The sequence below is a fragment of the Poecilia reticulata genome, chromosome 21, assembly GCF_904066995.2.
Source record: "Poecilia reticulata chromosome 21, P_reticulata-male-v2, whole genome shotgun sequence".
Taxonomy (NCBI): domain Eukaryota; kingdom Metazoa; phylum Chordata; class Actinopteri; order Cyprinodontiformes; family Poeciliidae; genus Poecilia; species Poecilia reticulata.
The window spans coordinates 40210-52789 of NC_088850.1; the positions used below are offsets into that span (position 1 = coordinate 40210).

Here is a 12580-nt window from a genome sequence, read left to right on the forward strand (position 1 = left end):
CATGAGAGTCGACGCGCCGACACTCCCTGAGCTCTGATGTCTGATCATCACATTGAAATGTCCGGGGACTCGCGAGTCACAGCGATACGAGAAACGTCCTGCTCTGATGAGCTCTCAGTTCGCTCTGCTGTTTTCATCGCTCCGCCACGTTTCTCTGCAGCAGCTCTCTGATTGGCTAAAGCAGCAGCCGCAGGAACCAAAATCAGAGGTCAGGAGACGCAGCAGAACGAGGCTCACGGTTCCATGAAGCCACGATGAGAGAAAAACTAAATGAATCATTTGTGCTGCCGACATTAACGCATGGGATTAATCTGAACATTTTAAGGTGTTAATACTGTTTATCACTGAACTAAATTAACATTTTAAACAAAATGGCTTCCTTTAAGCCTCCCTCAATATAAAAACCTGGAAAACTGAGAATCTTCAGACAAGTTTGCTTTGAGAAAATAAAACATTTTTAGAAAACTGGTAGTTTATATGGGCTAAATGGGCAGATGTCCAGGGTGGCATCAGTAAGGGTCACCTAGAACTACAACATAAAATACATCTCAGTTTCCCCTTGAGCAGCTTTGCTGCTTCCTGTATGCATGAGAAGTGGAGCAAGATGTTCTACGCTGCTATCAGATGGCATTAACGTCTTTCTGCCAAAACAAATAAAATCACAAAGTTTCTTGAATTGTAACTGTCATGATCCATGTTTCTGTTTATTTCTGAGTTTCTGTGTGATCCTGTTCCCTCCCGTCTCTCGTCTTCCCCGTCTCTCGTCTCCCAGGTGAGTCTCGTCCCCTTGATGTGTGTATTTAGTCTCACCTGTTGTCTCTGGTCTTCGTCTATCCTTGTCATCCTGTCGTCTGTTTCCCCTGTGCTGTTCTCTGTTGTTCCTTGTGTGGATTATCATCATTAAATTCATCATTTTCATCACATCCTGGGTTTACCTGCATCCACTTCCTCACCACTTCATGACTAACTGGATGGAACGCAGTCAGGCATAGTGATTAATTAGAGCCATGATGTGAGTAATCTGATTACATTTTAAACTAATAATAATAACTGAACAATGGAGCAAAGCAGCTTCAGTCTGATTGTCTGCAGGACATCGACACCTGGTTAAGACCTGCAGCCTCTAATTAATGAGCAAACACTTTCATTCTAAGAGGAAATGAAAGGATTACAGACAAAGAAACGCCAAACACACCCAGATGGATGGAAACTAAGCGGAGCTAAAGCCAAAAGCTCCTGGACGTTTGAGTTCAGCGTCATTTGAATCTGAACGATTCAGATTCCTCGTTTCGATTCTAAATCTTAACAGATAAAAAAAGGTCATAGTTGAAACAGGCTAGCTAACCAGATTTGGATTAAATATTCTTAACTTCAATGATTTTTAATTCTGGAAGCTTTTTCTCTTTTATGGATTATAATAGGACTTTTTTCCCAGAGCTTCTAGCTGTAGAAATAAAAAATGTACTTAAATATAAATGTTATAAATCGTGACTAGAAACTTTAGGGAGCCGTGCATGTCGAGTCACTTCCTGCCATCGGTGCAGCTTCCTGTGGATCTGATTGGTTTCCAGATTTTCTGTCTGATATTTCTGAGTTAATCTGACACACAAAGCCGTCAAACGTTTCCTGCTGCGGAGCCGGAAACCTTCACCGGACACCAGTGGCTGCTGCACTAATGACTGGTTAGTGCAGCAGCCACTGGAGGCTGAGCTAAGACCATTGCTGCCATCGACTCAGAACATGGGTAAACTGGTGAATAGGTGATCTACAGATGAGCAGGAAAACTGGCAGACCACAATCATAATCTGCAATGAAGCAATTTTCCTGAAATTAGACGAGGTTTAGTCTGGAAACCAGTTTCAGCTCCTGACTGGTTTCAGCTCTCCAGTTCAGCAGCAGTTTCCTGATGTCTGGGACAGAAACCAGCTGGCTTCGATAACTCGCTAAATTTAGCATGACTTGGCCTTTCTTCATGCTGACCTCCAGCCTAACAAGCTCATTAGGCCGAGATTCCTATAAGAGACGAAACATCATTAAAAAGTTAGAATGTGACAAACTTCACTTCCTGTTGGAGGTTAGTCCGTCCAAATGCTAATGACAGGCTAACAACACGCTATCGACTGGCTAATGAAACGCTAATGCTACCCTAACTCTATTGCTATTTGGAACAAACTTCCAGAAAACCGTAAAACAGCTGAAACACCGAGTGCCTTTAAATCCAGACTTAAAACCCACCGGGTTAGAGCTGCTTATGGAATATAAACAATAATTGGGATTTGAATCAAAACCCGGGTTGAAGCGATAGGGAGAAAAGGGTTGCAGGTTGGAGCCCCCCGTTGTGCTGAGGAGGATTTCTGAATGAGTTCATTCTGGAAATGTCTGGCTCCGTCTTCCTCTTTGGCTGCCAGGTCCTCCCTGTAGCCGCGTGTAGCCAGAGGAAAACAACAATGAGTGTTGAAGTCACAGAACTGCAGAGTTTAATCCAACAGAAGACAACGTATGAAATTACAACAGAATCCGCAGAACAGAGACGTACATTCATTTACCTGAAACCATCTGCTGTAACCACAGGTAAAATAAAGTGTAATAGGGCAGAATAAGTTAATAATTTTAAAACTATAATTAGGCTATTTCAATCACAACATGTTAAGTTTTGAAAGTAGCATCTTCTAAATGTATTTTCTTAACAGTAGGAGTTGCTGAGACGGGGTGCGGGCCACACTGACCCAACATCTGGATACTGGCCAGTGGAGATGGCACCTCGAGCGAGAAGAGCCGCTGCTTTCTGCACATGTAAGGAGCTTTTCCAATGGAACGTGATGCCTGTTGGACTGAGTAAAGGCTCATGGGCCGCGTCGTGGCAGGGCTGCAATGGGAGACCTGTTTGGTTTGTCTCGATGACATTATAGTTCTGGGACGAGACACTGGTGAGATGTTGGCGCGACTGGAGCATGTGTTTGCCAGGCTGCGTGCAGATAACCTCAAACCCTCCACATGCTGCCTGTTTCGGGAGCAAGTGATCTTCCTAGGCCAGTTTCAGCTGAAGGGGTTGCCATGGACCCGCAGAAGATTGAGCGAGTACAGGAGTGGCCCACACCTCAAAACGTGAGAGATGTGGCAGGTTGTGGGCCTGGCTTCATATTATCGCCGTTATGTGGAACATTTTGCCACCATAGCCAAGCCTCTGCATGAGCTCATCAAAAAGTATGCACGTTTTAACTGGACAACCCAATGAAAGGCTTTTGAAGAATGGTCGCTGGTTAGAGAAACTGGCAGAGTATGATTTCCAAATGTTTCACCGCCCAGGAATTAAACACCTCAATGCAGATGGTCTTTCCAGGAAGCCCTGCAGTGAGAACTGTGCATGTCACATATCAGATCCAGAGCTGAGCAGGAAGCAGATTCAACACAAGGCTGTGCAGTGCAACCTAAAGCATAGCTCATCAGTCCAAACGGACTTTTCAACTTCCCCAGGGCGACCTCTAGTGGGGGTAGTGGGCAACTGCATAATGGCGACAGAGAACTCCACTCATCCCAAAATCCACCAGGTGAGCGAAGCACCTCAGGTTGGACCAACGAGCAGCTTGCTGCTGCCCAAAAGAACGACCCCGACATCGGACCAGTGGCCATGTTTGGCTTCAACCTTCTGACCCACATGCAAAATCAACAAGTCTGAATAAAGGTAAGGGTTTTATTTCCTTGCAAAAACAGACAAACAATTCTCCTTGATCCTCCAGGAGGGTTGAGTAGTGCAATCGGAGGTGCTTTAGAATGGTTCTGGTTGAACGTGGGGGAATGTGCCCAAGGTCCAGTGTGGAGAATGGTTCCTGAGAGGAGCGTGAGGATGGTGATGACTGGGAGCCAGAGAATCGACGGAGTGGTGTGGAGGGAGCAGCGGGCAGGCAGACTTGCAGGTGAGATCCACAAGAGGAGAAAACAATGGAACTGATCCAGTTGGAAAATCTAGAAACTGATCTAGATGGAAAACACAAGGACTTTGAAACCACTGGAAAATACTGAAGAAACAGATCAAAAAACAAGTACTGTAGACTGCAAGAGACGGCTAGAGAGACTACCGGATCATCCAGCACTGAGTGAAGGTTCTGCTGCTCCTTTATCCCCAACACTGATGGGGCTGATGAGATCCACCTGTGTAGGCTGCCCAGGTTCTTCACCAAGATCTTCGCTGGAAAAGATGCATCACTCACATTCAACACACACAGGAACCCTGACATCAGTTTGGGAATGGATGGATAAAGGGGAAAATCGTCCTGCCTGGGCCAGCAGAGCAGCATGTAGCCGGCCACCAAAGCTCTATGGTCACAGTGGAAGAGGCATTACAGCAGTGGTCCCCAAACTACGGCCCGCGGGCCGGATCCAGCCCGCCTCCACATTTGGTCCGGCCCCCTGAACAATACCAGAGAGCATTTATATATCTTTTCATATACTGTATTTTTCCGACTATAAGCCGCTACTTTTTCCCTAAGCTTTGAATCCATCCATCCATCCATCCATCCATCCATCCATCCATCCATCCATCCATCCATCCATCCATCCACCCATCCATCCATTTTCTTGCACCCTTGTCCCTCAGTGGGGTCGGGAGGTTTGCTGGTGCCTCTCAGACTGGAGACCTGTCCAGGGTGACAGGTCTCCAGTCTGTCACAGGGCAACACAGAGACACACAACCATGCACACACACACTCACACCTAGGGGCAATTCAGAGAGACCAGTTAACCTGACAGTCATGTTTCTGGACTGTGGGAGGAAACCGGAGAAAACCCACCATCCACAGGGAGAACATGGAGACTCCATGCAGAAAGACTGGGAATCGAACCCAGAACCTTCTTGCTGCAAGGCACCAGCTCTACCAACTGCACCACTGTGCAGCCCGGCACTTAAATCAATATTTAAAATGCTTTTCTTTTAAAATGCTTTGCTTTTTTTTTCAATGAGCTAATATATATATATATATATATATATATATATATATATATAGATAGAGATCATCACATTTCTCCAATGAAACGTTAATATCTATATATCTAAAACAGCATCTTCCTCCTCATGTCTTGATCGTAGAAAGAGTTTAACTTCTCAGGACGTGGTGGAGCAGCGGGTGTTTGGCATAAAGGTTTTGGACTTGTGGCTTCAGGTCATGTCGCTACTTAGCGGGAGGTGAAACTAGCGGAGGGTTTAATACGATCAAGCATTTTATACTATAAACATGTGATTAAGATTAGAGCCTAAATACGTTTTATTTCCAAAGCAGAGGCTACGTAATGTTAGCCAGCTAACAAATTACTATTGTTAGCCTAGCATATCAACTAGCAGCTAGAAAAAACCAAAACACGAACCTTTGTGGTCAAACTGGCGTCATTCAGCAGGAATTTGTCCAGTTTAGATGATGTATAGAAAGTGGATGTTAGGATGTTAAACGGATGTTTGACGTCTTGTGAAAAGGGTCTATAAGGTTCTGCGACCAGAACCACAGCGCAGGCATTAACAATCGATCTGCACACGGATCGATCTCCTTCCTGTTTATTGACCAATAGAGAGCTGGACAGAGAAGCCAGCCCACCTCATTAGCATAACGCTGCAGCGAGAAAATACAGAAATAAATACAGCAAACGGAAAAGGGAGAAGTAATAAAAACAAAGTATATATTTATTCTTTTATTTATGTCAGGTTTGGTCCTCCATAAGAGAGGCCCCTTCACTGTCCACTTTTAAAGTTCGTCTTAAAACCCATTTATTTTTCTTGGCTTTCAACTCCAGCAGGATCTAGTTTTAAATTGTATGTTTTTTTTAAACTGTAAGAGTTTTTATTTTTGTATTATTGTTATGTTGTGTTTTAATGTGCAGCACTTTGTATCAGCTGTGGTTGTTTTAAAGTGCTTTATAAATAAAGTTGGCCTTCAGCTGAAGATCCAGAACCAGGCTGATCTCCATCTGGTGCTTCTCTGAAGGTCCGTGTCTCTGATGGCCGACTGTCACTGAACGCGTCTCTAACCCTGGTGAAGAATCTCAGAGGATCCAATCTGTTCTGCTAGTTGCTGTGTGGTAATTAAACTGTTCGCTGCTGTCGAATCATCCGTCACATGAAGCCGCAGAGCGAGAGTCTCGCTGCGATTAGTTCCCACATCAGTCAGGGTCAGACAAGGTCATTTCATCTCTGCAAATCATTCACTTAGGAAACAAAACACTTTCACTGAACCTCCTTTCAGTTGTTTGGATTCAGTTTCTCCCCGATAAAAAGATTATTGGGCATTTTAGTGTTGAACATATTTTTCCCCAGAGTATTTTAGTAAAAGTTACATTTTTCTTTTTCATTAAAATTGTTTTTTACTCCAATTCTAGTCCTACAGTGAAACTTTCAAAGATCAAATCTGCTCTGAACTGATGAAGAATTAAATCTACAGGCCCAGAATTATTCATACCCCAAAAGCTTTAAGAAACTAAGCTACTATTTTTCATTCAACCAAGAAAACAAGAAAAAATCCCTGGGCTGAAAACTTTTATCCTCTATCAATACGAGCCGTTCTGCTGCAGCCGCTCCTCTTCCTCTTCCTCTTCCTCTTCCTCTCTGCTGTGACCCTTTATCGTCCCGTCTAACTGTTCAGGTTTTCTGTTTGTTGAAACATAACATCGTTCGGTAAAGTGAATTAAACAGACGGCCCCATAAACAGAAACGGCGGTTCTGTACAGTTCTGACCCAGAGGGGCTCAATTTAAAAGCATTCCACACTTTTCAGATTTTTACTGTAACAAAACGAAACCATGAATCACTTTCTGGTGCGATGAAAAGCTTTGCTAGCTAAGCTAACCGCTAATATTTAGCATGAAAGGTTGCTAAAGGGTTGACGACACCAGCAGTTGGTCCAGATGAGACCCATCAGAGAGCAGCTCACGTAGGAGGGCCGGGTTCTGTTCCCCAGCCCGGCCCAGTTCCACAGGATATGAAAGATCAGGAGATGCAGCCGCAACGCAGCGATGCTAATCGCTCTGTGGCCATGACAACCAGCAGGCCTGGGCCGATGGAACCAATTGGTGCTGATGGGACCAGTCAGCTGTTAGCATCAGTTCCCAGTTGAGCAGCTGAAGCTCTGATGAAACAGTTTGGAGACCAGATGGATCGGACCAGACCTCTCCTCTCCTGCAGGCAGGAATCTCCAGTGCGAGGTGCTGTGGTGGTGCAGCGGTTAAGCACAACCCACACATGGCGGCCTTCGTAGGTTCGATTCCCGGTTTGGTGACCTTTGCCCCATGTCTTCTCATTATCCTATTTCACTATCAAATAAAGGAACCAGAGCCAATAAAACCTAAACGAAAGAATCAGCAGAGATTATTGATCCTCCCAGATGAGCAGCAGCAGCAGCGGAGCAGGTTTAACAGGAGAAGGTTGTGGGTTTGATTCCAGCACGGTTCTGGTTCTGGTAAGAGCGACTAGAACAGAGAACGTTCTGCAGGGACCCAACATCAGTCCAGAACCGCGGTTCTGGTCGAGATCACAGAACCTGTAAGGATGAGGAGAACCTTCATCTCTGTTTCCTCAGCTCTGGTTGTTGTTCTGCTGGTTGCCATGCCAACCACCTGCATCCCAGCACAGACAATGCCAATGAGCGGTTGCTTAGCAACGTCAGCAAGAAGCTGTTGGAGCTGCAAAGGAAAGCCGATCCCCTGGACATCATCATCACCTGCTGCAGGTTTCATGTATTTCTATCCAACCATCTCGACCTTTGAACCCAGGATGAACTGAAACTGGAAGCAGATTCATGAATTTAATCCATTTCTAAACCAGCAGCTTTCCGATGCGCCACATCAAGACGGAGAAAAGAGGAAACTCGTCCCACAGCAGGAAGACGAGGAGCTCCAAGCGATGCAGGAAGGCCGTCTGGGCCGCCTCCAGCTCCGGCCTCCGCCGGGCCGGGTCCGGACCCGGCAGGAGCCTCTCCAGAACCCACAGCAGGTGGCAGGAGTTCTGGTACCGGTCCAGGGGAAAGGTCCGGAGCGCTGAGCTCTCCTGCACCTGCAGAAAGATGAAAATCAGAGCCTTTATCAGAAAATTAACAGTTAAAACCATCAACTGGGATGAAAGCAGCTGATGTCACTTCCTGCTGGTTCGGTTCAGACCAATGAGAACCACGCAGAGCAACAATAAGTTAGTTGGAAGGAAGACCTCTGGGCTGCTTCTGTAAGAGGAAACGGTGCAGAACCAGAGTGCAGACATGGGGGGAAGTTCAGAAAACGGGGCGACTGGGTTCTGGTGGCGCATGATAAATGTTCTGTTCTCCTGCAGCACCTCATCAAGTCCAGAACTCCAAAGCTCCGCTGCGCACCCACCCTGTGAGGGTGAACAAGTAGCCGCAGCTGACAGAGGCCAGGCTACCATGCTACCAGGCTACCTGGCTACCACGCTACCGTACCTGGCTACCAGGCTACCTTACCAGGCTACCACGCTACCGTACCTGGCTACCAGGCTACCTTACCAGGCTACCAGGCTACCTTACCTGGCTACCAGGCTACCAGGCTACCTTACCAGGCTACCAGGCTACCTTACCTGGCTACCAGGCTACCGTACCTGGCTACCAGGCTACCTTACCAGGCTACCAGGCTACCTTACCTGGCTACCAGGCTACCGTACCTGGCTACCAGGCTACCAGGCTACCTTACCAGGCTACCATGCTACCAGGCTACCAGGCTACCATGCTACCTTACCTGGCTACCAGGCTACCCTACCTGGCTACCAGGCTACCATGCTACCAGGCTACCTGGCTACCATGCTACCAGGCTACCTGGCTACCATGCTACCAGGCTACCTGGCTACCATGCTACCAGGCTACCTTACCTGGCTACCAGGCTACCTGGCTACCATGCTACCAGGCTACGTGGCTACCAGGCTACCCGGCTACCATGCTACCTGGCTACCTTACCTGGCTACCAGGCTACCTTACCTGGCTACCAGGCTACCTTACCTGGCTACCAGGCTACCTGGCTACCTTACCTGGCTACCTGGCTACCAGGCTACCTGGCTACCATGCTACCAGGCTACCTGGCTACCAGGCTACCTTACCTGGCTACCAGGCTACCAGGCTACCTGGCTACCAGGCTACCATGCTACCAGGCTACCCTACCATGCTACCAGGCTACCTGGCTACCATGCTACCAGGCTACCTTACCTGGCTACCAGGCTACCTGGCTACCATGCTACCAGGCTACCTTACCTGTCTACCAGGCTACCCGGCTACCTTACCTGGCTACCAGGCTACCTTACCTGGCTACCAGGCTACCTTACCTGTCTACCAGGCTACCCGGCTACCATGCTACCAGGCTACCTTACCTGGCTACCAGGCTACCTTACCTGGCTACCAGGCTACCAGGCTACCTTACCTGGCTACCAGGCTACCTGGCTACCATGCTACCAGGCTACCTTACCTGGCTACCTGGCTACCAGGCTACCTGGCTACCATGCTACCAGGCTACCTTACCTGGCTACCAGGCTACCTTACCTGGCTACCTGGCTACCAGGCTACCTTACCTGGCTACCTGGCTACCAGGCTACCTTACCTGTCTACCAGGCTACCATGCTACCAGGCTACCTAACCTGGCTACCAGGCTACCTGATTACCATGCTACCAGGCTACCTTACCTGGCTACCAGGCTACCTGGCTACCATGCTACCAGGCTACCTGGCTACCATGCTACCAGGCTACCTAACCTGGCTACCATGCTACCAGGCTACCTGGCTACCATGCTACCTAACCTGGCTACCAGGCTACCTGGCTACCAGGCTACCATGCTACCATGCTACCAGGTTACCTTGCTATCTGGCAGCCAGTGCCATCTGCTGGGCTCTGACCCGATCTTCATCGTTCCTCCAGCTGCTCCTCTTCATCCTCAGAGAGATGAAAAACAATCCAGGAGATGCAGCAAACTGCGGGTTATGATGTCACAATATCAGGTTATGATGTCATAATAGGGACAGAGGGTCGGAGTACCAGAGGAATCTGAAATGCTCCATGCAGGAAACGATGAAAATAATCTCCTCCAAACTACCCAGAACATGAAACGCTCAGAGAAATTACCAGAAACCCAAGAATTACAGCTCAAAGGTCAAAGGTGGACCATCAGGCAGCTGAGAGAACCATTAATGAGCCAAAGCAAAATGCTCATTTCTCCAATATTTCTCTTTACTGTGAAACGTCTAATTGCTCAGGTGCAACAGCCACTCCGTCAGCTGATCGGCTGACACAAAGCCAGTCCGGTCCACAGCTGCACTTCCTGAACTCAGATGTTGACATCTGGACTCTAGTTCCGTCCCAGAGAAAGCGGCGCGTCGGCTCGCTTCCTGACATCAGCTTCAGCTAAATGGTCTCATGAGGACGGACAGGAAGCTGACTGGAGGAGCCAGCAGAGCCTCCAGAGACAAAAACATCCTGGAAAACCTGATTAGGGTTAATAAATATTTCATACAGATTTATTGTTGGTGTTGCCATGGAAGCAGACAGAACGAAGAACGTCTTTGGTTTATTTCAGAAGTTTATTTTAATGAAACTTAGTCAAATTGTTCCAGAAATAATCACAAGATGACGTTGCTCCCAAACCCAATGATCGGCTTCAAACTCCTAAAATCCCGGTGACCCAAAGTTTCATCCACCCTCAGCAGAACACCAAGAAATGAGTCCGGAAGCTCAAAGTGGCAGAAGGAGGAACAGAGTCTGAGACGCGTCTTCATGAACTTCACAAAGAGCCACACAGGTCCAAGACGTGAAGAGGGACAATCTGACGACCTCAGCGGAGGACAAACCACCGGAGGACGAAGAGGACAAAGGAAATGTCCAGATCAAGCCGAGGGCGGCCAGGAGACCCGATTCAGTCAGAAGGGCCTGGAGCGGTTCTGGTTCTGGTTCTTTATTTAACCAGGATTAAAGTCCATCAGATCAGACGACACTTGATTAGACTGAATGGTGGTTCTACAGGCTGGACCCGGTTCTACAGGCTGGACCCGGTCCGGTTCTACAGGCTGGACCCGGTTCTACAGGCTGGACCCGGTCCGGTTCTACAGGCTGGACCCGGTTCTACAGGCTGGACCCGGTCGGACCCGGTCCGGTTCTACAGGCTGGACCCGGTTCTACAGGCTGGACCCGGTCCGGTTCTACAGGCTGGACCCGGTTCTACAGGCTGGACCCGGTTCTACAGGCTGGACCCGGTCGGACCCGGTCCGGTTCTACAGGCTGGACCCGGTTCTACAGGCTGGACCCGGTCCGGTTCTACAGGCTGGACCCGGTTCTACAGGCTGGACCCGGTCCGGTTCTACAGGCTGGACCCGGTTCTACAGGCTGGACCCGGTTCTACAGGCTGGACCCGGTCGGACCCGGTCCGGTTCTACAGGCTGGACCCGGTTCTACAGGCTGGACCCGGTCCTACAGGCTGGACCTGACCCGGTCCTACAGGCTGGACCCGGTTCTACAGGCTGGACCTGACCCGGTTCTACAGGCTGGACCTGACCCGGTTCTACAGGCTGGACCCGGTTTAGACCCGATGTGGGTCACAGATCAAATGGCATGAAGACAGAACCGGCGTTTCGAAACCTCTGGAAAAAACGATTAACCAGGAAGTGGGACAGGAAAAGAAACTTTTCCTTCATGAAGTTTAAATTAAAAACTTTATTCTAATTTTAATTGTCTGGTTTTAATTAGAATGTCTGGAAATAAGTCAGTTTATAACAAATAATAATAATAATAATAATAATAATCTTTATTGTCCAAAAATGTGGAAATGAGCCTTTAAATGAGCCGGATGGAGGCTAAAATCACCAACAATGCAAAATATAAAGGACGACAACAGAATCAGACTTTCAAACCAACTGAACGTCTGAATAAGTTCTTATAAATATCCTGTTTGCTAACATCCAACATCGTTTTGTCTGGGTTTCTATAAATCTCCCAGCATCCTTTGCTCTGGGCGGTCTGTTTTTGTCCTTCGCTGGCCGCCGTCCGCCGCATGTTAAAGGTTTCATTTCATGTCAGGTTCTCCAGTGTCACTAAAAGCCAATTAGCCTGAGATGTGATTCTGACCGGAGCTGCATAAACCGAAGCTACAAGCCGGTCTAATGAGAGCAGGAAGTGGGTCTAATGAGAGCAGGAAGTGGGTCTAATGAGAGCAGGAAGTGGGTCTAATGAGAGCAGGAAGTGGGTCTAATGAGAGCAGGAAGTGGGTCTAATGAGAGCAGGAAGTGGGTCTAATGAGAGCAGGAAGTGGGTCTAATGAGAGCAGGAAGTGGGTCTAATGAGAGCAGGAAGTGGGTCTAATGAGAGCAGGAAGTGGGTCTAATGAGAGCAGGAAGTGGGTTTAATGAGAGCAGGAAGTGGGTCTAATGAGAGCAGGAAGTGGGTCTAATGAGAGCAGGAAGTGGGTCTAATGAGAGCAGGAAGTGGGTCTAATGAGAGCAGGAAGTGGGTCTAATGAGAGCAGGAAGTGGGTTTAATGAGAGCAGGAAGTGGGTCTAATGAGAGCAGGAAGTGGGTCTAATGAGAGCAGGAAGTGGGCGGTTATGATCTGAGCTGCTAACATTAAGACGT

At 48.0% G+C, this 12580-nt stretch overlaps 1 protein-coding gene across 5 annotated transcripts in view; it reads right to left on the bottom strand.

The window, feature by feature from the left end:
• Positions 1–3677: 3677 nt before the first annotated feature.
• The window catches only part of mei4 (meiosis-specific, MEI4 homolog (S. cerevisiae)), a 36558-nt gene continuing 27655 nt past the window's right edge, over positions 3678–12580 (bottom strand). For 3 of the 5 annotated variants that reach the window (XM_008397013.3, XM_081602652.1, XM_008397004.2), the window contains one exon: positions 6299–8028. In XM_008397013.3, coding sequence (XP_008395235.1) covers positions 7792–8028 — 237 coding nt within the window. In that variant the 3' untranslated portion in view covers positions 6299–7791. Of the gene's footprint in view, positions 3976–4076; positions 4187–4275; positions 4408–6298; positions 8029–9818; positions 9896–12580 lie in introns of those variants that run through there. The other 2 variants (XR_532366.2, XM_081602653.1) reach the window with 2 other exon arrangements.